Source organism: Sturnus vulgaris, chromosome 5 (genome assembly GCF_052056855.1).
Source record: "Sturnus vulgaris isolate bStuVul1 chromosome 5, bStuVul1.hap1, whole genome shotgun sequence".
In the NCBI taxonomy this organism is placed as follows: Eukaryota; Metazoa; Chordata; class Aves; order Passeriformes; family Sturnidae; genus Sturnus; species Sturnus vulgaris.
In genome coordinates, this window is record NC_142247.1 from 17,676,749 (window position 1) to 17,702,094 (window position 25,346).

General features: G+C 35.6%; 1 protein-coding gene across 1 annotated transcript in view; it reads left to right on the top strand.

The window, feature by feature from the left end:
- Nucleotides 1-24,828, top strand: part of ZDHHC17 (zDHHC palmitoyltransferase 17) — a 65,639-nt gene extending 40,811 nt beyond the window's left edge. The window contains exons 8-17 of the mRNA XM_014891947.2: nucleotides 1,142-1,267; nucleotides 2,502-2,644; nucleotides 4,933-5,033; nucleotides 11,557-11,681; nucleotides 13,609-13,671; nucleotides 14,752-14,845; nucleotides 18,151-18,234; nucleotides 18,627-18,784; nucleotides 19,573-19,667; nucleotides 21,681-24,828. Coding sequence (XP_014747433.1) covers nucleotides 1,142-1,267; nucleotides 2,502-2,644; nucleotides 4,933-5,033; nucleotides 11,557-11,681; nucleotides 13,609-13,671; nucleotides 14,752-14,845; nucleotides 18,151-18,234; nucleotides 18,627-18,784; nucleotides 19,573-19,667; nucleotides 21,681-21,819 — 1,128 coding nt within the window. The 3' untranslated portion in view covers nucleotides 21,820-24,828. The remainder of the gene's footprint in view (nucleotides 1-1,141; nucleotides 1,268-2,501; nucleotides 2,645-4,932; nucleotides 5,034-11,556; nucleotides 11,682-13,608; nucleotides 13,672-14,751; nucleotides 14,846-18,150; nucleotides 18,235-18,626; nucleotides 18,785-19,572; nucleotides 19,668-21,680) is intronic.
- Nucleotides 24,829-25,346: the final 518 nt, after the last annotated feature.

Genomic DNA, 25,346 nt, shown 5'->3' on the forward strand with positions numbered 1-25,346 from the left:
TACTCAGTTCCCATTGTCTTTCTGTGGGATATAGGTAGCAAACTGTAGTTTTTAATCTTTGAAATCACTTCTGTCTGTAGTAATTATTGCCCTTTCTGGGTAGTTTCAGTTTCTAGTACCTGTCTCACTTTTTTTTTAGGAGGGGGCCGAGCGATGGAGGATTCAGCCATTTTTCAAGCCTCCATGAATGATTTGTTTAGGAGGGGAGTTAACTCCAGTAGAAGAGAGGAAGAGGCAAATGCAAAACTGAAGCTGGAGGTACCTGCAATTGGTTGTCTCTTGCCTCCTCTATAATTTTAGACCAAGTCAATAACTTTTTCATTTACCTCTCTTCCTAAATGTTTAAAAAGCAATAAAATCAAATCAGTTTGGTAGGCACCTTTGGTCCCTGTATCTTTTGCTCTGTGTTTCTCTTTTGCTTCATCTGTTAGTCCTTTCTGAAATTATGGAAATACAAACGTGAGCCATTGCTGGCTTAGCACCCAAAATACGTGAAACACAAGCTCAGTGTAAAAGCTCAGAGTTTTGAAATAAGTTGGACATGAGCACTCAGTTTGTTCTTTTATGTTTTCTTCCTAGGACTTCCATAACTGAAATGAACTTAAGAACTTGAGACTTGTGGGGGAAAAACAAAAATACCCAGAAGCATTCCATAACATAAGAAACTTCACTCTGCCAAAAGGCAGAGAATTAACTAAGAAGTCAGACTTTAGACTTGGGAGAGTTTCCATGATCCAGTGGGTCACCAGTTCTTATTCTTTGCTTGATTTCTGCTGCCTGTCAATAGCTGAGGGGGAAGCACAGTCTTTCATTTACAGACTAGTAGACTGTGTGTAGAATAGTGGAAAATAGATTTGTTCTCTGCCAAAGGCAACAATTATTACTGTCAGGGCATACATCTTGTCAGGATCATACACTTAATATGCAACTTGTCCACAACTGTATAGTTATGAGAGAGTGAAAAACCAAAAGGAATGAATGATGTTTGGTGTCAAGTAAGGTGCAGAGCAAACAGTATGCCAGAATGTAGTTAAACTGATTTAAAATGTATTGGCTTTAACAGCCAATCTTCTGTTTCAAAAGTGCTCCAAATGCATTTTATTTTTAAATTGGATGTTTCCCACATTTATACTCTTGACAGGGAGAATCACCACTTGATCTTGCAAAACAGAGGAAAAATGTTTGGATGATCAATCATCTACAAGAAGCAAGACAAGCAAAGGGGTATGATAGTCCATCCTTTCTGAGAAAACTAAAAGCAGATAAGGTAAGTAGTAGCATAACACTTGTGTAAATCATTCTTACTGATGCTCTTGGTTTAGGTACCCGTGTGTTTGTTTAAAAGAAGTTCAGGACTGTGGTTTCCCCACATTTCAGCTTTAAGGAGTGTCTTTTTATTATGACTAAAGTAATTGCAAAAGGAAAAAAAGCCTTTTATTTAGGGCAGGAGGAAATAAAACCCTAAGCTTCCAATCACTTCTTTTAGTTAGCCCAAAAACTAAAAGTCAAGAGTTAAGAAAGTATTGTGTGGTCTCATATTGTTGGGGCTGAGATTTCCAAAGCTGACTCTCAGGTAGCTGAGGAAGGAAGCATTTTGGGTATCTTGAACTCTGATCTCCTCTTTAATTATGTATTGTTTATTGTTATTGTCTTGAATGAAAGAAGCAGTCAGTCTTAGCAATATAAAGTAATACATAAATCTCTAATATGGAGGCCTTTTGCTTCTCAGAGTGTTGTTTAATGCTGCATATGGGAAGAGGCCATAAATGAGGGTGTAAGGGTTAATACTGCTCTAGCATGATGAACTATCTTCCTGCCTATTGTTTGATAGTTTAAAAAGAGTTAATGTTTTCTTCTTAGTATCCATTAACAGGCAGAGTGTTGTGCTGGATATTAAATGTTGCTACCACTGATTCGTTATAATTTTTTGAATTAAAGATGTATTGCATCAAGATGCTCATAAGTACTGCTGCACCCTGTGGCACTGTAAGAATGCAGTGATTATTGACCTGAACTGATTTGTACATTTCATGTCACTGTGCTTTAGTTATTTGGAAAGAGTTCAGTGCTCTCATCAGGAGTTGCATCCACACAGTGTAAGACAAAAAAGGTCCAATGTTTATTCATAGATGCTTCAGTATGACTTAAAAGCTACAGTTACATGAGTAATAAAAATTCAGTGACATTATGTGCTGTGCAGCAGTTAAAACACTTATGAATTCTTTAAAAACAGCTAATGTTGCCTTGATTCTGGATTAGCAGGAAAGTCTCTAGAAGACAGTTCTAAAGCCAAGTTACTGATTTGTAATATAATTTTAGGAGGGTTTATGTTCCTTGTAAATTCATTGGAAGTGTGTAAAGACAGGAAATGAGAAAAATTTATGAAGATTTATCCCCCACTGTCAATCTTCCTGAAAATTTAAGTTTTCATGACTGTCCTGTTTATTATACAATCTATTCCTGAAAGTAGAGTTACTTACTGGTGTTTTGTTTCTATATAGGAATTCCGTCAGAAGGTGATGCTGGGAACTCCTTTCCTAGTTATTTGGCTGGTTGGGTTTATAGCAGACCTAGACATTGATTCTTGGCTCATTAAAGGGCTGATGTATGGTGGCGTTTGGGCTATGGTACAGTTTCTTTCCAAGTAAGTGTTTTACCGGGACACCCTCTGTTTAGTGTGCATGCAAGAAGTATTTTGCTGGCATGTTTATTGGATAGATAACTTTCAGTTCCAACAAATGGAAATTTGTCTTTATTTCTGCAAAAGATCTTGTGCAACTATGGGTCCTGTAATGCTCTGTTGTCTTGTGAAATATGGAATTACCTTGGGTGAATAGCACTGAGCTAAAAGAAGCTAACGGCAGAACAGAAATTCAGTCATTATCCAGAGGAGGGTGCTGAGTGTCTGTCTACAAAGAGTTAGCAGCATGAATATTGCAGAAAGCAGGCAATGGAAAGGCTACTATAAAGTAAAAAAGACAGTGTGCAAGTGTACTATTAAAACTGTTTTCTTTTAATAATTTAAATGCACAAAGGCATCTAAAGAGATTTATAGAGAGAAATTAAGTCAGAATCAGATTTTGTAGCTTTTGTTGTTGTGGAAATAAGTGACTAAAGAAAAAGGCTGCTTTCTAATAGTGTCTTTTGTACATCTTGTTACCCGATCATAAAGACTTTTAGTTGTATTTATGTTTACTTTAAATGTCTTTAAATGCACCTACGAATATACATACACACACACACATATACATGTAATCATGCTCCAGTGGATTTTCAGGATATGTAGACTACATCATCTCTCCTTGGCTTTTCATTATCATGTGTGGCCAAGGTAGGAGAACTTGTTGTATCCCCATGCTTAGGAGCTTTCTGCTTTTCTGGGGTTGGATGACATGTTTATTTAGAACCACTTGCTTCTCTTTTCTTTCTATATAGAGAGGAAAATATACCTGCTCCTTAAACCAAGTTCAGAAGATTTCAGTGAACTTAGTAGACCAGGAGGGAAGTGGAAGGTTATCAAGTATTTGCAGGATGTTGGTGATGATCTGTTTAGTCTTTTTGTCACCTCTGAGGCTGTGCAATTTGCTTGCCTCCTCCCACAAAAAAACCTATTTGCCAATGCAAATCCTCAACTGTGCCTCCTACAGAAAGGAAGGACAAGATTTTTTTCCAATCTCGAGATCTGTGGTTTGTTAAGTTTCGTTTTTATGGCCTAACTGACATGAGTTCAGGATTAACATTTTTATTTTCTCTTATCTGTTGCTTAATATTTACTATAAATCCTTTTTGAAGTGTTTTTCACAAAGTCCAGGTTTGAATTAAACTTGTGCTGTTATTCTAATAGTGTTTTCTTTCCCTACAGAATTGTAGCTGATCTTCTTAGCTGTGTTTTCCTCCCTAATCACACACACAGAAAGGCACAAAAGTCATTGAAAGAAAGATTAGTGCAGAGTAACTACTGTGTGTCCAAATGTATATTCGCTTATTATTCATCAAATGAGCTCATGTTCCTTACAGGGTTTTATCCAAAGACCTAAGGAACTTCCACTAGAGAAGAGAGAGAGATACTGTAAGGCATAAAGAAGTGAAATGGAAACTACTCCCTGCACGCATTTGTCTGTGGCAGCCCTGAGGGAATACTAGCAAAAAAAGCAAACTGGATCAATATCAGGATGTTTAGGCAGATGATGCAGAAATTTTATTTCAGGGAGGTTAGTTGTTTAGAGTGTCGCTTTCCATAGGTTTCATAGCAATTTCTCCTTGAATATGGAGTAGCCTAGTCATTCACCTGGTTTGTCTCGCTGGATTCAGCTTTATTCAGAAGTCTTTGAAATGCAAAAGAGTAAGAAAGTGAAAATAATTATGATGTCTTAATTTTTTTAAAAATTAATGTAGCAGCATTTTATCTTAGAACTGGACAAATGTAGTGATATATGGGAAATTAATTAGGCTGGATTTTTTTTCAACTTTCTATTGGCAACTGTAGTAGAAGCAAAATATTGAACAATATGAAATATTTCAAGTGTATAGGCTGATAACACCAAGGTCTCTTAAACTTTTTTCTTAATGAAGCAATTTTAACATGCAGTTTTCACTGAAAGAGTTTCCACAACGTCTTCAGCACTGGTATCTAAAACTTAATATATTTTGCACTATAGTTTGTCCATGTTGCTAAGAATCTCACAGGTTCCTAAGTGCTTTCACAGTGTAGTTTTGTCATAAGTATTTACTCATTCTGCCTGTCTTGGCAGGTTGAAAAAAGGAATTCCTTGTAAACTTTGAACAGAAAAGTGAGGAAAATGTATTTATGGCATTTTTTGCAATATCCCATATAGTACATATTTTAAAAGGAGGTTTTTTCCTGAAGCAGTAGTCCAGGATTTACATTTTAAAAATCAAAACTTACCATGTCACATTGCTCTTACATTACAGGTCATTCTTTGATCACTCCATGCACAGTGCACTGCCTCTTGGAATATATTTGGCAACAAAATTCTGGATGTATGTGACGTGGTTCTTCTGGTTTTGGAATGATATCCTTTTTTATGTACTGTAGTATTTTTTTCTTGTTTATATTATGAGGACTTACACAGTTCTATTCTACATATAGCAATAAATAATCTAATAAAGTTTTTTAAAAGGGGATCGCCACTAAACATTGCTTTTTATATTAATGTTAATTGTTTTATTGCTTTAAAAGTGTGTGCACTATTGCTGTGCTTCGGTAAGTAGAAGATTTTCCTCTAATTTACTTAGAGTAGTCTGCAGGATTTCCTGTGCTTTACCAACTTCATATATGGAGGAAATGTTAGCAGCTTTGTAACATATTCTCTGGCTGTGAGGTGACACAGTGTAATTGACTGCGTTTTTTGGACACTGTTCTGAAGAGCAGTAGGCTCTTCATGGTCTGTATCAATTCCAGTGGAATTCGTTTCATAGATCTTCCTAAAGATTTTGGAAATTCAATTTTTTACATTAAGATACATTTGATAACTATATTTTCAGTTATTTTGAAAATATATGTATTAACAATAGATTATAGAGATTCAGCATATTGCCACATTTTTATGGTTTTGATTGTCTACATACGAATTTCCCTTACTCATGGAGGTAGAAATTGATTCAGAGTTCAGTGGGGAATGTTAGTTTTACATGGCAAGGAAATAGATTTAAATTTTTAAACAACTTTCTTGGATACTTTAATTTCAGTAGCCAGGAAAACAAAGTAGAAATTCAATGTTTAATACAGTTCTTATAGTTGTAAATAATTTTATTATTTAATAATAAAGTGAATTTTATGAGGATATTGGTTTGGCTTTTTTAGATACTGGTTTTCTTTTCATCCTGGATGGAATTGCCATGAAATAGGACAGTAGCAGTGTTTTATTTTGCCATCTTCTTGATACGTTCTGCAAGCCTAACTAAATCAGCCCTGTGTTTTTGGGTTGAGAACAGAGAGGAGACCCGGCTTCCACGCTACCTTTGGCTTTCATTCTGGCAGTGTTTGCAAAGATACTGCTATGAAGAGCAGTCCCATGCAACTGGAAATTACTCTTCTGGCATGTTTAAAAAAAAATAACCCAACAGCTTAAAAATTAAAATCTAGTTGCTATTAAGTTGTTTTTTTTTTAAAAAAAAAAAGAGGAAAAAAAAGGAAAAAAAAAAAGGGTAGTAATATTTGTATAAGTATGTCTTGAAACAATTCTTTAAAAATGCTGCTCCTACTACCAGTCTTTCTGCCTGGCTTGGTTTGTTATGTTTTTGCTCAAATTTAGCAGAAACTGCAGAATGAGAAAAGTGAGTACAAAATGAATATGAGAAAGGTCTTAAAAAACAGTAGTTAGAAATAGAAGCTCATGTTAGTCAATGCCGTTATGTGTTTTGGGTAGCAAATGTTGAGGTACTGTGCAATGCTTTCTTGTGCTAATATAACATCAGTTTGGACCTTATCTAAGAATGTGTCCAACTTGGATTTAAAGTCCTTGACCACAATAAAAAGGCTGCACAACCAATACAACTTGATGATGGCATGTATCTTGGTGTAGAAAGCTGTCCCTTAAAGCTGGCAAATTTTGAGTTTTTTTTCCTGAAGCTCATATGTCATTCATGTATCTACCAACTTGCTTAGATTTTTATTTCTGTTAGTCATTCTGATTAAATAGCTTGAAGTTGGGCTATTTTTTTTTGTCATAGAATAATCTTAGATTTTCACTAGAATTGTAGACAATTACCCAAATAAAACCTGACTTCAGAATGTCAATAAAATACTGTCCTGCTTCTGTCCCAAGCTGATGTCTCACAACCTTTGCAACAGTCTTTCTGTACACAGAAGTAGTGGTCTAAGACCTTCAGTTACTAATTACTTTCATTAGACCTGACACAATTCTCTGACAAGCAGTTTTAGAGACCAAGTGCTTGAGGCCATCTTCCTTTAATTGGTGATTTTTAATTGGAAGTCTTGGTAATAAGATTCCAAATTCATTCTTCTGGAAAACAGCCTTGTAGCTTTATTGCAAAAAAGAAATTGCATGCCTCCTCTATTTTTATAGCATGAGGCACAGCATTGTGGTTGGATAAAGAATTCCTGTATTTTTACAGCTTTATATGATTTCTTACAGCAGACTAGAGTACTACTTTATACTTCGTAGTTTTAATTTAGTTTTATTTTTAAAAGAAAAAATCTAATTTTAAATCACACTTTTAATAATGTGAGACTGGAGTTCCACATTTCATTCTTTTTCATTAGTATTTACAGGTAGAACATTCTCTTGTGTCCTGTAAATGTCCTACCAAGATTATATCTCGATTGTTCATGCAGTCTTTTCAGTTCCAGATGAACAAATACTGCTTGTTATGTCAAAAGGTTCTTACACTGCTCTGTTTTTCTATGATGTCAGGAGTTTACTGTAACCCAGAATACTCACTTTTTTTGTTGTTGTTTCTTCTGCTTCCATTTGGTGCAAATGGGAGTGTGCAGTTTTAATTAAGCAAGCTGCTATGGCAGTCTCATCCTATTTGGAATGCTGATATAATGAAATTCTATAAGGCAATTTGTATTTTTAAAAATAATTTATCATTGACAAATACTGTATTGATTATCTTATCTCAAATATGCTTCACCAGTTGATGGGGTCTAGGTTAAAGAAAACAAACATTGCCCACTTTTTCAATTAGGGATCATTTTAAAACTGGGTGTAAGAGTATTTGTAATGATTTTCATCTTTTCACAAAGCCGATACCATTGTATAGGATTTAAAAAACTGTAACAAGCTAATTGGTACAGTTAAGCAGTTCAGAAAATGTTATTACCAAAATTGCTTTCAGGAAAAGAGCAAAAAGCCTTAATGCAGAAAAAAAGAAGTCAGCAGCCATGTTTCTACAGGAACCAAAGACCCCAAAAATCCAAACTCTGGGCCCAGCTGTCCAGAACTTCTGTTCCCATGTCTAAATACTTTTTCTGAAGTGAAAGGTTTTTAAAAAAAATTCGGAGTGGAGGAGATAACTGAATTTATTTGCAAGCTAAGGGATTCTTTTATGTCAGATAAAAATGGAGGTAGAGGGCTTTTTGAACTTCAGTTACTTACAAACTGATTTTGTCTAATAAATGCATAGTCAAATGAGACTTCTCATGTAGCTATCTGCTGTTACCTGCCTGGGCTCTTGGATCCAGATGTACAGCTGTTACAGCTGGGGATTTGGAGCATCTTTCTTACAAGGAAAGGCTGAGGGAGTTGAGCCTGTGGAGATTCAAGAAGAGATGACTGAGAGGGGACTTCATCAATGTGTATAAGAATCTGAAGGCAGGATGTCAGAGGAGGTTTCCAGGCTCTTCCTAATTGTGCTGAGCAATAGGACAAGAGGCAGTGGGCAGAAACTGTTAAACAGGAAGTTCCAGCTGAATATGAAAAGGAGCTTCATTACTGAGGGTGAGCATGCACTGGAACAGATTGCCCTGGGAGGTTTCTGGAGTCTCCCCTCACTGGAGGTATTCCAGAAGTGTCTGGATGCACTCGTGTGTGGTGTGCTCTGCTGTGGCCCTGCTTGAGCAAGAAGGTTGGACCAGATGGCCCACTGTGGTCTCTTCCAGCCTGACCCATTCTGTGATGCTGTGATTATGTGAATTGGCAGGTTTATTAGCATGTATGTGATCTCTGACAGCTTACACTGACAGCAGATTTTTCTGTGTGGGAGAAAAGGGTTTTTGGTTAGTGAAAGGGCACATCTGGGTCTATAATGTGCATTTTGGCTTGATTTCAGACTTGTATGATGTGTGATAGCTGGAAGCTGCAAGTATTTGGGGCCTTTTAAATAGACTACATAGTTCACAATGAAAAATTAACTTATCCCATGTGTACCTGACTTAAGGGTTGTGTGGTGCTTGTTTGGTTTTAATTTTCTTTTTAATGAAGTTACCTTTTTCATTCCAATTCCTGAATAATTTTCAGCAAACTTCTTCTAGTAATTAAAGGTTATTGATCAAGACTAAAAGTAGGAAGTGTTTCTTGGGTGTTTCTGCTTTGTCTCTCAATAAAAACTGGGGAAACTGCATAAAGGAGTAGCAGATTGGTGGCAAGGCAGGAGGTATGAATGTGTGGTACATTATGCATCTTGCAGCCCTTAATAATATAGTAATGTACTTTTTCCGTGTGTTGATGTAAATGAGGATGTTAACACAAAATGAGACACTCTCTCTAGAGAACCAATTCCCTACTCTGAAGCTATTGCAAACCTACAAGGGTTTCTTGCAAGTGAAGAGTTTTGAGAGATGTCTGTGGTGCAAGTTGCTAAGATCTCTTTCAGCGTAAACTGCAGAGGGGAATTCAGCATGATTTTAGATACCTCTAGAGTGGGCACCTGTATTGAAGTTTAAACACTTCATAGCCAGTGACAAGAAACAGCCACTTGTAAGGGCTCTGCTTCTTTTACATAATTTAAATATCTTGATACTGAAGATAGGTTGGACATGGCTTTTTTTCTTTCCTGATGTCTGTGAAGGCATACTGTGTGATTTCAGGTGGGTGAGATGAATCCTATAGCCGAAGTTGTTTATCTACATACTGGAAATACCCTGGAGAAGAAAGCTTCTAAATTCTCATGTAGTCTCCCAGCTGCAGCACAGAAGTCCCTTATCTGCCACAATCTACATTGTCAGCATTGTACTCATCCAACACCACCTTGATAAAAGGACAGGGAAAACAAGTGGGGCATCTCTTATGTTCTCTCTGTATTTGAGGGAGTAAAATGGGGGAGGAGTAAATTGAGACAATGGACAAATGCTTTGTTATCCAAATTTAAGCTAGAGAAAAAACAATTCGAAAGCATTAAGATTATAAAAACCTCTCTTTAGTCTTTACTCACATCTTCTTTAGAAGTCTAGACATGACATATGGTGTTTGGCAATGGGTCGTAAAATTGATTCCAGTTGTACCTTTATTGTTTGTAATTGTTGTCTGATGAAGGTACATTTAATGGAAAACCAGTTCTCACTGTTGTAAAAACCCCAGTGATTATTTTAGTATTCTAAAGAAAGTGTAATCTCTCTCTAGCCAAACAATTCAGTTGCACCAGCTTATTCTTGGCAGCTGGTAGCTTTAGAAAAAAGAAGTAGGAAGAAGTTGGAATGTGTAAATTTTGAAGTCAGGCCTTTTCATCTCTAATGTATGAAATAGAATCGTGAGTTTCAGTTATAGTATAGCTGATGTTTTTCCCCCTGTTATAAACAGGAAGCATCTTGTTACTGGAATGATTAATTGCCTTTAGTGAGCTGATACTAACATTCTACTATATAAGATACATTATTAAAATTTTAATTTAACTTGCCAGTATTTTTTTATTAGAAATTCGCAGCCAATTCCTCGCCCCAACAGGAGGAAAACAAAAATTATTTGAGATACACTTCACATGAACAATGAGACTTCCTTAAGCATTTCAGAAGTCATAAAAGAGGCCTACTTGTATTTGTTTGCATTTCAGGGTTCTTTTGCATCACAAGCTATTTAGACCTGAATGTATCTAAGTTACACAAAATATAGTGTAATTTGGGTGTGTAATGTTTTCTGCCTGAGTACTAGGTATCCTTTTTGTTTGGATAATGCTGTAGAAGCTTCTGCCACCACAGGTTTGTCAAGTAGGGCATCTTCTTGCAGTTGTAACTGGCAGCTAACAGAAGTGTCTTTAGTCAGTTTTGTCAGGTCTTTTGTAGGTTTATGAGAATAAATAATTATCCATGTGGAAGAGAAACATCTGAAGTATTTGATTTTTCAACATCACTGCTAAAAATGTTTTAATTCTCTGAAGAAATGTCAAGTGCTGTAAGACTAGCATGTTACATGGCAAGACATTGAATGCAGGAAATGTAATTTAAAACAAATGGTTATTTTCTGTCTTTATGGTAAGTGATTTTATAAACACTTCCACAGAATAATAAATCCTGTGGTTTTTTTTAAGTATTAGACATATTAGTATGTTAAAAATAACTTTCAGTGATGCAAAATATGTGTATTGCCTTATTACAGGACCAGACACTACCTTTCTTGGAGATAAGTGTTATTGGGACATGATTGCCATGCAACGGTGGCCATTGCAGCAAAATTCCTTCTATGGCTAGAAACAGCCTGTTCTGTGATATCACAGGAATGTCAATGACTGAAGACATAGGCAGTCAAATGTCTGTCTTAAAAATAGAGCTCCAAAATGTTTATTCTGAAAACAGGAAATAGTTATTAAGAAGATAAATTTCATGGGATTTAATGTAATTAAAAGGGAAAACAGTTACAAAAACTGAACTATTGTTATTCATCCTTTAGAATGATAAATGCTTTAGAAATACCTTATGGAACAGACTGTTCTTAAAAGTAAGTTTTGAAGGTTGAGCAATGAAAATGCTGAGTACTAAGCTAGTTTTTACAGTAGTGCTGAAATTTGTTAACTGAAGACAGTAGTGACTCAAGGGCATTAGTAAAATTTAAATTTAGTTAAATTTTGTTTCAGAATTACCAGTGAGAATGTTCAAGAGGAAATTCAGTTTTACACTTGAGATTCCTTGACTGTAAACACATCTCAATTTTTTCTTTATACATCTTCCGTTCCTTGCTAATAGTGTTGCACTTTTCTACAATTTTGGAAAATCCTGGAAATCTGATCCAGGAATCATCAAAGCCACAGAAGAACAAAAGAAAAAGGTAAAGCCAAGAGATATGAGCTTGTTCTTCAACACCCTTCCACCAGCTGATCAGAGCTGTTTACTTTTTAGTACTTTACATTTCAATAAGTTGTATAACAAAGGTTTAAAATGTTGAAAATTCTCCCAGATTTATTTTTCTAATGTGTGGAATGCATTTCCAGTCTTAACTGGTGCAAAATTGCATATTAGTCATTTTGAGTAGCAAAATAAAATTGTAACTTGAATTTTCCATTTTAAAAGTTTGAAAAGCAGTTAAGTGAAAAAGAAAATGCAAAGTTTCAGACTTTTCCCATAATGGGCTATTTACTTCAGTAAGGCAAAAGTGTTAGTTAATTTTATGAAAACTTTCCAGACTTTTAAGCACTTCTAATTTTCTTTACCTTTGTATCTAAAAATATCAGACTAACAAATATTTTGAGGCTAAAACGGCCAAAAACCCAGGCAGTTTGGGGTGGGTTTTTATTTTGGCATAAATATCAGAGAAAATATGGGTAATCTAATGATATCTAAGAATTGTATCATTATTAGCATTGCATATTTTGATTTTAAATTAAGTGCATTGTTCTCAGCAGCCAAACTGAGCATTGAACAGGCCAAAACTATACAAGCAGCAAAAACATTTTGTTTTGTTTAAATTTCCTAGAAGCCAGCATTCCACCTAAAATGAACTTCAACCTTCTACTTCATGGTTATTTGTATAAAGACCTATGTGGATCAAGATCAGACCACTTGGAATTGTGTCCTTATGTAGGAATGAAAACATAATAGCCATTCAAAGGATGGTGTAGATGAAATGATTTTTGTATTTTGCAGTAACTTATAGCGGAGTTCTTATTCAATGTGCGTATTTGGATTTACTCTAAAAATTCCATTTCTTTTATTGCCAGTGTGCCAAAGTAAATTCCCAACTAAATTCTCTTCCTTCAGCTGGACTAAATTAAGTTGAATAGTCAACTGTGATACTTTAGATTGGATTCAGCATACTTGCTTAGGTGGGCAAGTGTGGTTCCAAAAGCCTTGTTGAAGTGGGTAGGAATTGCAAAATGCAGTTTCTTGAGGCAGATGCATATGACTGTGAATGACATTGCAGCTTACCACAAAGTAAAATGTTCTGTTACTAGGAGTATGAACCACTGTAGGACATGTGTGTTACCTTCATGCAGTGTAGCACTTCCTAACATTTTTATAATTTGTCTTCAAGTATTTAATGCTGAGTTAGCCTTTAGCTTTGAAATAACTAAGTAAGAAAATTCTTTTCATTTCAGATGACCATATTAAGCGTGTGTATAAATGTGTAGTAAGCAACAATTTCAGATGTTTGTTGTTTTAATGTCATGTCCTTTCTTCTATGTTACAAAATAGCCCAAGTCACTCTTAAAGCATGTGAAGGAATAAATAAATAAAATTTTCCTATGGTTCAAAAGCATAGACAAAAGTTTACAAAATGCAGTGATGTGGATCTAACTGAAGTAATGCTGGGCGTGCACAAGACTTATATTTAAAAGCTGTTTATCTGCTCTTGTTCAGTTCTGTTCTCCCGAGATTTGGGATTTTGCTTGTGGAGGATACTGCTCTCCAGTGTTGAGTGTCAGACCGTGCACATTGCTTTATGCATCCTTTCCTTAGTCTGTAGTGCAGTGTTACACTCCCACTGAAATCAGAGAAACTAATTAAGAAATTGTCCAGGGTATCAAAAGTCACACTGCAGCACTGAAAACACAGTAGGTGACTACAAAGAAGTATAAACTAGGATTAATTTAGAAGTAAATATACATTGGTTTAATAAAGTAGATTCAAAATCAGTTTCATCTGAATTGCATCTGTGTGTAGAAAGTACCCGAAATGAAGGGCTCACAGCCACTGGTCTGAAAATGCTTGTCACCATTTCTTTGTATGCTAAATTCTGATTTTTATTTTTCCTGCAGACAATAGTAGAACTTGCAGAGACAGGAAGTCTGGACCTCAGTATATTCTGCAGTACCTGCTTGGTAGTATATTTTTTAATCAATTTCACTATTTATTATTTTTTTCCTTTAATGCTAAGCCAAAATTAGTGTTCCTCTAATGAACACATATTTGACTTTATTATTGCAGTTTCAAAGGCAGAATTTATTTGTATTATTTAGTTTAAGCAGTGTTTTCAATACATAATATGTACACAAAAAAAATTGCAACAGTGAGAGGAAGAAAGTTATCACTGTGGAAATAACTTGCCAACTTGTTGGTTGGTTATACACTTAGCAAGTTATAAAAATCACATGTGACATTCCACTACCTCCATAGCTCGCAGTGAAATTGTTGTGCTTCTAGTAAAATATTTTTTTTTTATATCAAATGTCTTTATCTGTTAGTAGGCAGGAAGGGGGAAAAAATCTTATTTTTTGTAAAGCAAATGTAACATGCTTTTTCTTTGGAAGTTAACTAGCAAATCCAAAATGCTGAGCTCTAATGTCTGTGGAACATGAATGATGTTGCTATCTCCAAATTGAAGCTGGAAAATTATATACAGATGTGGCACCTTAAAAATTATGTGTATGTATATACATATATATATCTCAGACCACTTATTTCAAGACATAACCTTTCAAGAAAAAATTTTGAGAGTAACTTAGCATTTTAAGTTCCATTGGGTTCTCCTTGTTGAGTCATATTTCTGTCTTTAGAAAATAATCTGAAAAGTTTGTTAGAGCTTGGTTATGAATGATACAGAATCATGGAACTCAAACTCATTCTATATTTTCGTTGTTAAAAGCTGAAATGAAGCTGGTTGCTATACAAAGCTCAGTAGCTGGAGGTGATAGAAGAACTTTGAAAAAAATTCCTTGTATAAGAAAAATAATGTGAAAATCATTTCAGTACAGTTGTAAGGATGTTTGTGTTAAACAGTGTGTAGATTAAGCTAAATAGCTAGGATTGCCTTAAGAATTAAGAACTTCAAATTGAAGTTCTCTGAGGAATTAACAATAGCACAATCAATTTACATTTAAATGAAGGGTTTGTGTTTTCTTCTACTTAAAACATATCACGGTGACTTGGCTTTCTTAGCAGATGTTTATTATCCATTACAGATACGGAAGCCCGTGAGGTCCAAACACTGTGGTGTTTGCAATCGATGTATAGCCAAGTTTGATCACCACTGCCCGTGGGTGGGGAACTGTGTAGGTGAGTCATTTGCTAAAATCCTCTGCAAGGTTTTACCTGTTCTCGTTTCACAGTGGAAGTGACTTGGCTTCTTAAGAAAATCTTTTCAATATTGAACTTAATTATTTTTCTACATGTGATTCTCTGCATTATTCTCATTTTTATTTTCTATTATATACCCATCCTCAAAGTTGTTCTGTGTCTAATTCAGTTTGTTACATATGTATTTTTGTTGACATAAAGTTTAGTAATGAAAAGATGCAAAGCTTAACTGCTGAAAAGGCACCTGGCAATTCCACAACTGATTATTATCTGTTACATAAGATGAAAATTTTCATTTTGACCAATTATATTCAGTAGCTTATTGGTAAAGTATGCATATTTAAACTTGTTATGATTATAGACATTAGAATACAGAACGACTTCCTATTGAGGTATTCTCCTCTTTTTGACCATCCAGATTGTCTTTTGTTCTTCCCAGTGATTATGAAATGAATGGATATAGAACAGATATAAAGTCTCTAAATGCTGCCGTTCCCAGTCATACTTTTTGAGAAACTTATTTGGAGACCATTTTTATGCAGGGAGCACTGAAGACCTTTCAGCTAGGAAATGAGTGCAACTTGCTTCACTTTTTTAATTTTTTAGGCCACAAGCAGAGTTAATATTAATCTTGGAGAGGAATTAAGACCTGGATTCACATCACAGACAGTTGACAGTTCATAAAAGCTTCATTGTAGTCCTTTCAAATAAATATAATAATGAATAATCAGAGCAGTTTGGTGTGAAAATCAAGAGTAAAATAGTCGATCCTGGCATTTAAGTTGTAATAGAACATCTCTAAAGTCTCATTGAGATCAACTTATATCAACCCCTTCTGTTTTATGTTTCCTCCAGATGTTACTGTGTGAGATATTTTTGGTCTCTATTTTAGATGTTTTACAATGAAAAACTAAGAAATTTTTCATTCAGACAGGCAGGGGAGCATGGGCTCAGGTTTTGCAAGAGTACTGAAGAGTATGTGTCAATGGGACAGAAAGATCCAGTATTTTAATCAGTAACCAGAAAAAAAAAACGAAAAAACAAGGAGGAGGAAAGATCTTAGTTTGTGTGTATTGGGAATCTGTGAGTGATGGGATTAGGGTAGGTGTAGGAAATGGTTTTTAAGTAACAGTGATAATGGAAAAGTAGAATCTGTCTTTCAGTAGTGGTGTACAGAGTGGGGTAACTGGAGGTAAAAGTAAACACTAGGGCCCTTGAAAGTATGCTGGGAAAAAGCATTAGGAATCATGGTGTGGGAGCTGGAGCTGAACTGGGGGGAGTGATGACCTGAACAGCCTTATATGGCTTTTCTGTCTCAGATTTGGTACGTGGTCACTCTAAACATGGGATTGCAAAACAGAATCCATTCTTAAAACAGCATGTGTGGTATGATTGCCAAAAAGGGAAACATGAATCATGCCTTTCTGGAAAGGTGGAATTTGGATGTGTGTGGAATGTGTTAAAAGGATAAGAATGTTGCTAAAGATAGGACTGAGAAATCTTTTAAGAGTGTTTACAGACACTGTAAAATAAATCCTTTGGGGATAAAACTTGGCAGATAAAGAGACTTAGAATATTTTTACCATTTTGAAGACGTTGACAAAAAGTGGAGACTATTTGAAAAATAAATGAATTGGCAACGAGGGCAAATAGTTTTCCTCAAGATTTTAGTTAAAATACAGTAAAAGCAAGTCTCTAGAAGTGATTATATTTATATTCTAAATGGAGTATCAAAATAGCATTATGGTTTTTTGCAGTTATTTTTCTTTATTTTAACTGCAGAGGATGGTTCTATTCCTGCCAGTCCAGGCGGTGACTGTAGAGCACAGTACTGTGTTTTACCTAATCTTTTTCAAAATACAGTCTTTCCAGTTTCTTTTTCCACTGATTTTTTTTTTTTTTTCTTTTTAAACTGCAGTCAAGATTGTACTATTTCATTTATAGTTTTAAACGCTACAGCCATGTTTTTATCTCACACATACGGATTTCCTGTTAGGTAGAATTTGGTTTAGTATCATTAAAGATGTTGCTGAAAGAAGCATCTCATCAGATGCCTCTCAGATGGACTTGTAGGCCACTGTTTAACTTCTGTGTTCTCTATAGAATGTCTTTTATGAAACTTAACAGTTCTGAAATTTAGAATGCAAATGAAAGTGATACTTTAGGTTATTCCCAACACTTTCTTAATCTTACTTTCTCATTGCCTTAGGTGATTGAAGGCAATATTACAACACAAAGTTTGTGTTTTCAGGAACTTGTTTGATTTTCAAGGAAGTGTCTTATGTTTAGTCTAGCTTGTGTTATATGTATGTTTTTCCTCATTTCTTATTTATACAGTCTTCCAGCTCACTTGCTAAAAGCACTTGATTATTTTCTGCCTCCAGAGGATGCTCTCGTTTTATCAGGGAAAACATTTGACATAATAAAGAAGTAAATGCTGTGCTGGTAAATGATGATAGCCAAATCTTTTGTAGCCCATTATCATCTCTGTGGGTTTAGTTTACAGCCTGGAGCTGTTGGAAGGTTGCAACACTGGACATATTTTACAAACAGAAGGAAGGCTGAGTACTTCAGAATTATGATGTACTCTCATAAGAGGCGTATTTTTAGCACTACTACTGTTAAAAATAGATCAGTCTTTTAGTAACTGAATTTTCTTGCGTTAGAATTCTGTCTAAAGCAGAGTCATTTTTATCCCACTCATTGTTACAGATAGGTTCTTAGGCCTTGTCTGTTCAGTTACAGGAATTTGTTCTACAAGTTTTGCTAGATATTTTATTTTTAACTAGCTTCATCAAGCATTGGAACATAAGATGAGAGTTAGCTTATTATCAAGGAAGGTTGTGTATTTACTCATATTTCTGTTTAAGAAAGTGAACTCTGCAGTTTGATGGTTTTTCAGTGGCTTAAGAAAAATACTTATTGATGTATAATTCTTGGCTGTTAAGGGCTCTGCGACAGCTGTCACCAACATTGCTTTAAATACTGTCTATCAATAATTTTATTAGTTCATGAAAGAGGTTATAAATGAATTAGTGAATTGCAGTTGTAATGTGACAGAAAATTAAAGAAAAGTTGCTTTATTGTCTGAGAAATAAAAGAAAAATCATAAGTAAAACAGTTAGTTTCACTGTCTTGAAATTATAGTGGCTGAATATTGTAGAGTAATGTTTCTATGTACCATAATAAGCAGTACTTCTAAGCAAACAATTAAACTTTCTGGTGTAATGTTGTCTTTCTGCTGCTGAAAGTGTAGTAATTTGGTCCGTGTTGTGCAACTTTAGGAGCAGGGAATCATCGTTATTTTATGGGATACCTGTTCTTCCTGCTTTTTATGATCTGCTGGATGATCTATGGATGTATCTCTTGTGAGTAAATGTGATTTTTTTGGCTTTTTTTTTTAATTGCTTCTAAGTACTTTATCTCCTCAATGTGGATTTTTATAGGTCTTTGCCCTATCAGAGTTTTGCGTATTTTTATCCTGGAATTGAACTGCACATTAATATTTGACTATATTGGGTATTTTAATTTAGAAGATGATATTTTTCTTGTCCTAGATCTTTTTTTCTTCATCACAAACAAGTATGTGCATATGTCATGTATTCAAGGAGTTGGGAAAGGAAGAGAGAGCAAGTAAAGCTCTTCTGGCACTTGCCATTTTCTTACTTAATATAACACATTTTAATGTGGTGTTATATATTGCTGTACTATAAACATACCTTAAGTCTTACATATATTTTTTACTTTTTTTTTCCTCTAGACTGGGGTTTCCACTGTGAGACAAGTTACACAAAGGATGGATTTTGGACCTATGTTACACAGATTGCTACCTGTTCTCCATGGATGTTTTGGATGTTTCTAAACAGTGTGTTTCACTTCATGTGGGTGGCTGTGTTACTCATGTGTCAGATGTATCAGGTAAGGAAGAGCACTTCACTCATAATGCTGTGTCTTGGGAGTGACATAAGAATATCAAATAGTTCTGTCATTTAAATTTTCATGTTCGTTGTGCTAGACTAAGTGTTCAGTTTCTCGCTTCAGGAGGCAAGTATTGCTGTCTCTCAGTATTGGGCATAATTCATTTCTAATTCACATAGCCTGTTTTTTTGTGCAAGAGGTTAAAATACCTGCCTCCTGCTTTCCATTCTCAGAATGACAAAAAGGTAAAACAGACCAGAAAAAGATAATAAAGACTAAGAGAGGATAAGAGCTGTGGGGCCAACCTATAATAATGCTGTATGTTATTAACAGAAAGGGAGTGGTAGCTTGAAAGAGGATGTAATAATTTCTTACACTGCTTCACTGTGAGTTGAGGCCATATTATTGTACTCTAATCTGACCAAACCCAAGTTTTCTTTATCCTTTCTAAGGAAATAAAAGTCATACTGAAAGCCTTGAAGTATGACTTGTCATTAATGAACCATGAGACTTAATCTTTCCAGAAAGACTTCCTGGAAATAGAAATTATCCTGTAAGGGTAAGGTAAAACTTTTCAGTGAGTTTTTACAACATTCATTACTGCAACGTATATCAGTTTCAAAATCTTACGGTTTATGTTTGCTCCTGATAATTTCCCCAGTCAAAAACTCCTTTGTCAAAAGAAGGACTTTAAAGGCAGTAAATTTGGTCTTTTTTCAGTCTGTCTCGTGCAGTACTTGATTGCATGTTTTTATGTGAGCTAAATTACTTATTTTTCTTGTCTTAAGATATCTTGCTTGGGTATCACTACAAATGAAAGGATGAATGCAAGAAGATATAAGCACTTTAAAGTTACAACCACATCTATTGAAAGCCCATTCAAGTAAGTTTTGAAGCATATACAAGTTTCTTGTTTGTGTAGCCTTGCATACATTTGAATCATGTTGTTCGTTGAAACAAAATGCACCTAAATACTTTCAGAGTATTTTCTCTACTTGGAGTGCTCAATCTCGTCAGCTATTTTCACAGTCACACATTTTATCCAGTTAAAGGAAATGATTCATGTTTTGTAGTGTGGGGTGCATAAACACAGAAAAGAATGCTTTCCAGCAGTGGTTGTATTGCACTGCAGAGTTGATAGGGAAATAAATATTCTCTTTATAAAGCAGATTCTCAAACCAGAGGTAGTTCTTCCTGCAGCATGTCTGTGTTGACCTGGACATTCATTTCCACACAGGGCACTTTCTCTTGAGTAATACTTACTGTGCTGTTGAATTTCCTCTGTGCAGTAGCTCCCCTTTCCGTCTACTCTGAGAAAAGAGACTTCACTTTCTTCCTTTTAATGAGGGAGAGCATGGCCAAAGCTATTTGTGGAGAAGGGAGCAGGTTGTCCCACGAACTGAAGTGGGTATTGCATAGGTTAGAGCAAGCTGTTGCATACAGGTTTTGGGCATCAGTATGTAAAAGGGTAGGTTGGGATTCTGGTTTCTGTTGTGTTGAGAGTGCAAGACGAAGGATGGAGGCTCAGGGATGAAATAGCATTGAGATGGGAATACAGGTCATGGAGCAGCCTGTGGAGCCAAAGCAGGACATAAATGAAAGCATGAAGCTGGTGTATTGATGGGTTGAGAGCATGTTACAGAAGGATCTGGAGAAAGAAAAAAACACGTCTCATCCTGCTGCATATGCTGTGTCTCCTGTGGGAGCTGCTGCTCTTTCAGGTGCCACACAGGGAGAAGGGAGATGGGAATTGTGATCAGGAGCAGTCAGCATGGATTCACACAATCCTGTGCAATGTGCTCTTGGATGACCCTGGTTGAGCCAGGGACCCACTGTGGTCCCTTTCAATCTTGCCCATTCTGTGCTTCTGTTATGTATCAGATGGATTTCTGTGCTGAAATTTTTCTGAAATTTATGTGGTCTTTTTTGATATTTCTTCATACAGAAGTGAGAGGCAGACAAGCATCTCTGTAGTTGCAGTGTTCCTACAGATTAGTTTTAACAAAACCAGATAATGACTTTGCCTGGAAAACACAGGGTGGTGCACAGGATAGGAAAAAAGTGCTAGTTTGATCCCAAATTACTGTCACATTTCACAAACCGTTTTAACTAAAATAGCTGCTATTATAAAAATTACACCTGAAAATAACACCAGTCTGAAATACCTGACTTAGCATCATCTGTCACATGAAGCATTGACATCAGTTTCATCTCCTTTTTGCTTAGACCTGCTCTCACACATATCATTACATGAGCTTCTCTTCCAGAAAACTGATCTATTCAGCCCATGTGTAATTAACTTAAAAATCTGTAGCATGTTGGTAGTTTTTATGTAAGTTTCTTAAATATATAACAGTTAATTTATTCAGCCACAGAAAGTGCTTGAATAGTTCATTTAATTCAGATAATGCTTTCTTAATTTTGTGTTGTCAAGGGACCTGGTTGATCCTAGACCTACAGCTGGTGAACCAGTATGTATGCAGAAACAGACATCAGTAAAGATGGAAGTTATTCCAGGAAGACATTCATTTCATGCCATTTTGTTTTGCATCCATCTGTACAATGCAACTGTCCTCTTAGAACAGGATATGAATTACCATGTTGTGCTACATGGTGGTGGACTGCTAAGAGCATGTTTTGGTAGATAGTGGAAGTGTGTTGGTGTCTTGATTATGCCCAGGGATCAAACATTCACCAGTCCAGTGACCACTTCTTATTTCAGAACTTGCTCATCAACTTGCTTATCAAATACAAGAATAATTCCGAACAGAGTTGATTTACTAGTTAGAAACTCTAAGGGTGAAGAATCAAATTTGTAGGTAGGCAAAAGATGATGTACTTTGTTAGATGAGCTATGATATTGCTTGCTAACCTGTTTTTTTTCTCTTGTTTTTAGCCATGGATGTATAAGGAACATTATAGACTTCTTTGAATTCAGATGCTGTGGTCTTTTTCGGCCTGTTATTGTGGACTGGACAAGGCAGTATACAATAGAATATGACCAAACTTCAGGATCAGGCTACCAGCTGGTGTAGCACCACCTTCATCCTGTGAGCATATCATACTGAGTGGTGCCTGAAAAATTTTCTCTGTCTCTCTCTCTCGACTCCGCATCCCTTGAAGAGTAGCATGCTATGTGTAGGGCTGATGATGAATCATAAAGGTACCTTCTCTTCATCAGAATTTTATTAACAAAAGTAAAAATGGACAGAATAAACTGCCAAACCTGATAAGGAAGAGAAGGAAGATCAAAAAGGGATTTTAACAGTTCTTAACATGAGAACTATTCATGACAACATATTCACAGTATTTGTTATTGGGTTTTTTATTTAAGGTCTTTCACAATGGAGCATGAGATTATTGAAGTATTGACATTAGTAGTTATATTGTGCTGAGCAGAAAAATTTGTATCCCAATATCAATAATTCCACTGAAACAAGAATCTAGAATATAAAGCTAAATTTCATCATACAGAGTTCACTGATCGCTATGTTGTAGTTCCTGTAATGTGATTTTTTTAATACAGATTTTCTGTAGTAAGATGTACATTGAAAAATGTGCTTTTCAGTACTGTTAAAAACATCCTATGGTGGGGATCCCCTGTAACATGTTAAGTTATAGCAGTAGGGCACGTCAGAGTACATGTTGAGTAAAAACATGTTGCCCACGTTTTTTGGTGATTGTTTTTGCCACCTGTTAGTGGTACAACTAAATACTTGTAATAACCCTGTTCTGAAATAATGTAGTCTGAAATAAACAACTGCGCCAATAAGGAAAGCTTTTCTGTCAAAGTTAAAGCCCTGCTTAAATGCATGATACACCTGTAAAATTAGTTTACAGTATATAATGTTCAGGGAAAAAAAGTGGGGAAAAATAATTATCTTTGAAGTAATTGTATAAGCAACTTACAAACTAGCAATGTTTTAGTATTAGGTTTGGTCCTCATGCAGTACAGAGTAGTGTATTTGGAGACGCATTGGAAGGGAAATTACATGGGGGATACCACAGATGTAAAAGCAAATGTCTCACTTATAAAAAGGCAAGGTAGTTCTAAATTGAATGCAATTGCAGAAGAACCCAAAGTTGCCTGAAATGCTTATTTCATTTGGATGTGAAATAATGGAACCCAGACTTTAACAAAAACAAAAAATTAAGAATCCCCATAGCAGCACGTGCGCACAGAAAATGCAGAGCAGTGTTCTGAAGAAGGTGGTGTATTGGCACGTGGAAATCGCCCTTAATTTCTGTTTTTAAGTTCTCATGCTACAGATGTGTTTGGAAGGTAAGGAATGATCTGAAATTGCATTCCAAAGGGGCTTTTCTTGAATGTGATGCACTGATTTTTGTTACGGTGTTTTCATATACTCATAGTGAATTGTTCACTGCTTCCTTAACTATTGTTTACAGAGAGACTGAGAATCAGTTTAGTTCTCTTCTAAGTGCTGTAGCAACCCAGTGGTTCGAGGAACCTGTGAGGAGAGTTTGGGGAGCGACCTGAAAGCAGATGTCTGAGACCAGTGTAAAGAATGTGTATCTGTATATAAATAATTTATCAAATAGTTTTCTCTCTGTGAGTGTGTGTTTAGTGTATTTAAAGCTGCTCATTTTCATTTTATTCAACCAAAAAAGTGTAGGAAGATATCTAATGAGCTTTTAGTGATGTTAAATATTGCTGTTAATAGGCATTATGCCCTGCAAATTCACTGCATGTTTGATGCTTGGCAAAATTAGCGTTTTCTGTAATAGTCAGATTACAGGTAATAAAGCAATCTAGTGGTATTCCCGGCCCTTGCCTTAGTAAGAGGAGCAGTGAAACTGTAAATAGTTGATGTTCAGTATTTGCAAGTAAACATTTTTTCTGTAGTTGTTCATTGATCTCAAGACACACACTTAGTTTGCAAGTACCAGATATCAGGATTTACAGAAGTGCAGCATTAGAGTTCTTGAATGTTTAGTACTGGAAAAATCAATGTTATCTTGGACACTTTTAACAGGAAAGGTTTGGGTATAAGGGTGTCAAGAAGTTTTGGCTACTATTGTCAGAAAAAATTTGTAATCCTAACAAAAACATGCTCTATTTCTGTGAAAACAATTTACTTCAGTTATTCAAATTTTTTTTCTAATCAGAAAAGAAGCATGAAAGCTTTACACTATGTTTTAATCACCAATGATTTTCTGCATATTTGTTCATTCATTTCTTTTTTTGCATTTTAGTTGGGGGTCGGTTGACTTGAGAAGCTTCAATACACGTTATTAAATATCACCCAGACACCAAAAGAGCAATTCAGTCATGATGCAAGTTGTGGTCATATTTGCCCAGTAGCATTAACTGCCATGAATTGCATCATGCACTCCATGTCAAAAATGTTTGCAAAAGAAGAGGTGATCCTTGGTAGCACATAGCAAGTTCTGCACTATTTACATGTCAGTAGCTCTCTGGTGACAGATTTGTTGAGACCTGCACAATCTGAGCGATAATAGGTAGTTGTGAAAATTAACATGCATATATGGATTTGGGATGTATGAAGTTTCCAGTGCAAAATGTAACTTGTTTTGAGTAACACTGAATTGTTGATGTGAAATCATAAAGCAAGCAGGGGGGAGCCAACTATGCAGCATTTTTCTGTCAAGTTATCAAACTTAAAATTCACCTGTTGAGCCAAAACTGCATTGCTTCTGAAACTTAAGTTGATCCAGACCAAGAGGAGATCAGACCAACTTAATCTGACATAGGTAGAATAAATAGGAATTTTGTCTTGGCCCTAAACATGTGCTGTTTCTTTGCAGGTTTTTGTATTCTTTGATGTCCACCAGATTTTTTTCAATTAATGTGTAAAACAGCATCACTACATTTTAAGCTGTGGATTTTTTTGTATATTATTTATAACTGTGCCAAGTATTATTTTAATACTGTCGAGATCTTGATGTGTATTACATTGTGAACAAAAAAAAAATCTGTAAAATGTTTAATAAACTAGCTCTCCTTACATAAATTAAATCTGTTAAATTTTGTAAGTTATTAATCAAATAAATATTGACTCTTAGATGCAGTGTTTGTATTGACTTGGGGTGTGATTTCATACAGTGTAGTTTGTGTCCAGTTTCAGAAGCCTTTCTGGAAAGATGTGCAGGTGTGTTACAGATGGCATGCACCCAAATCTGTGCAGATGTGAAATCCTGTGAGTTACTACACTCATAGGATTATTTATTTGTGGTAAATTACACCATTGCACTACCAATTAAAGTTAGCGTTCACTAATTAAATATTCCTCTCTTTTGAGTGAAGCATGTTGGGAAGGTAACAGTTCTTAGAGGAGAACTCCATCTAGGGAATGTTTAATGTGGTCTAATGCACTTACATAATGACATTTGAGGTATTCTAAGGGTCAGCCAGACCTCTACGTCGGGTGAGGATGTTTCACCAAGATGTGTGCTTCTGGGTGGCACTTGCAGGAGACAGATTACTTTGGCTCTTCTGGTCCATGCTAAAGGTTAGAGTTTGAGTTGAAACAAGGTAACAATCCAAGTTCGAATTAACCAGCATATTTATAACCAGCAGTAT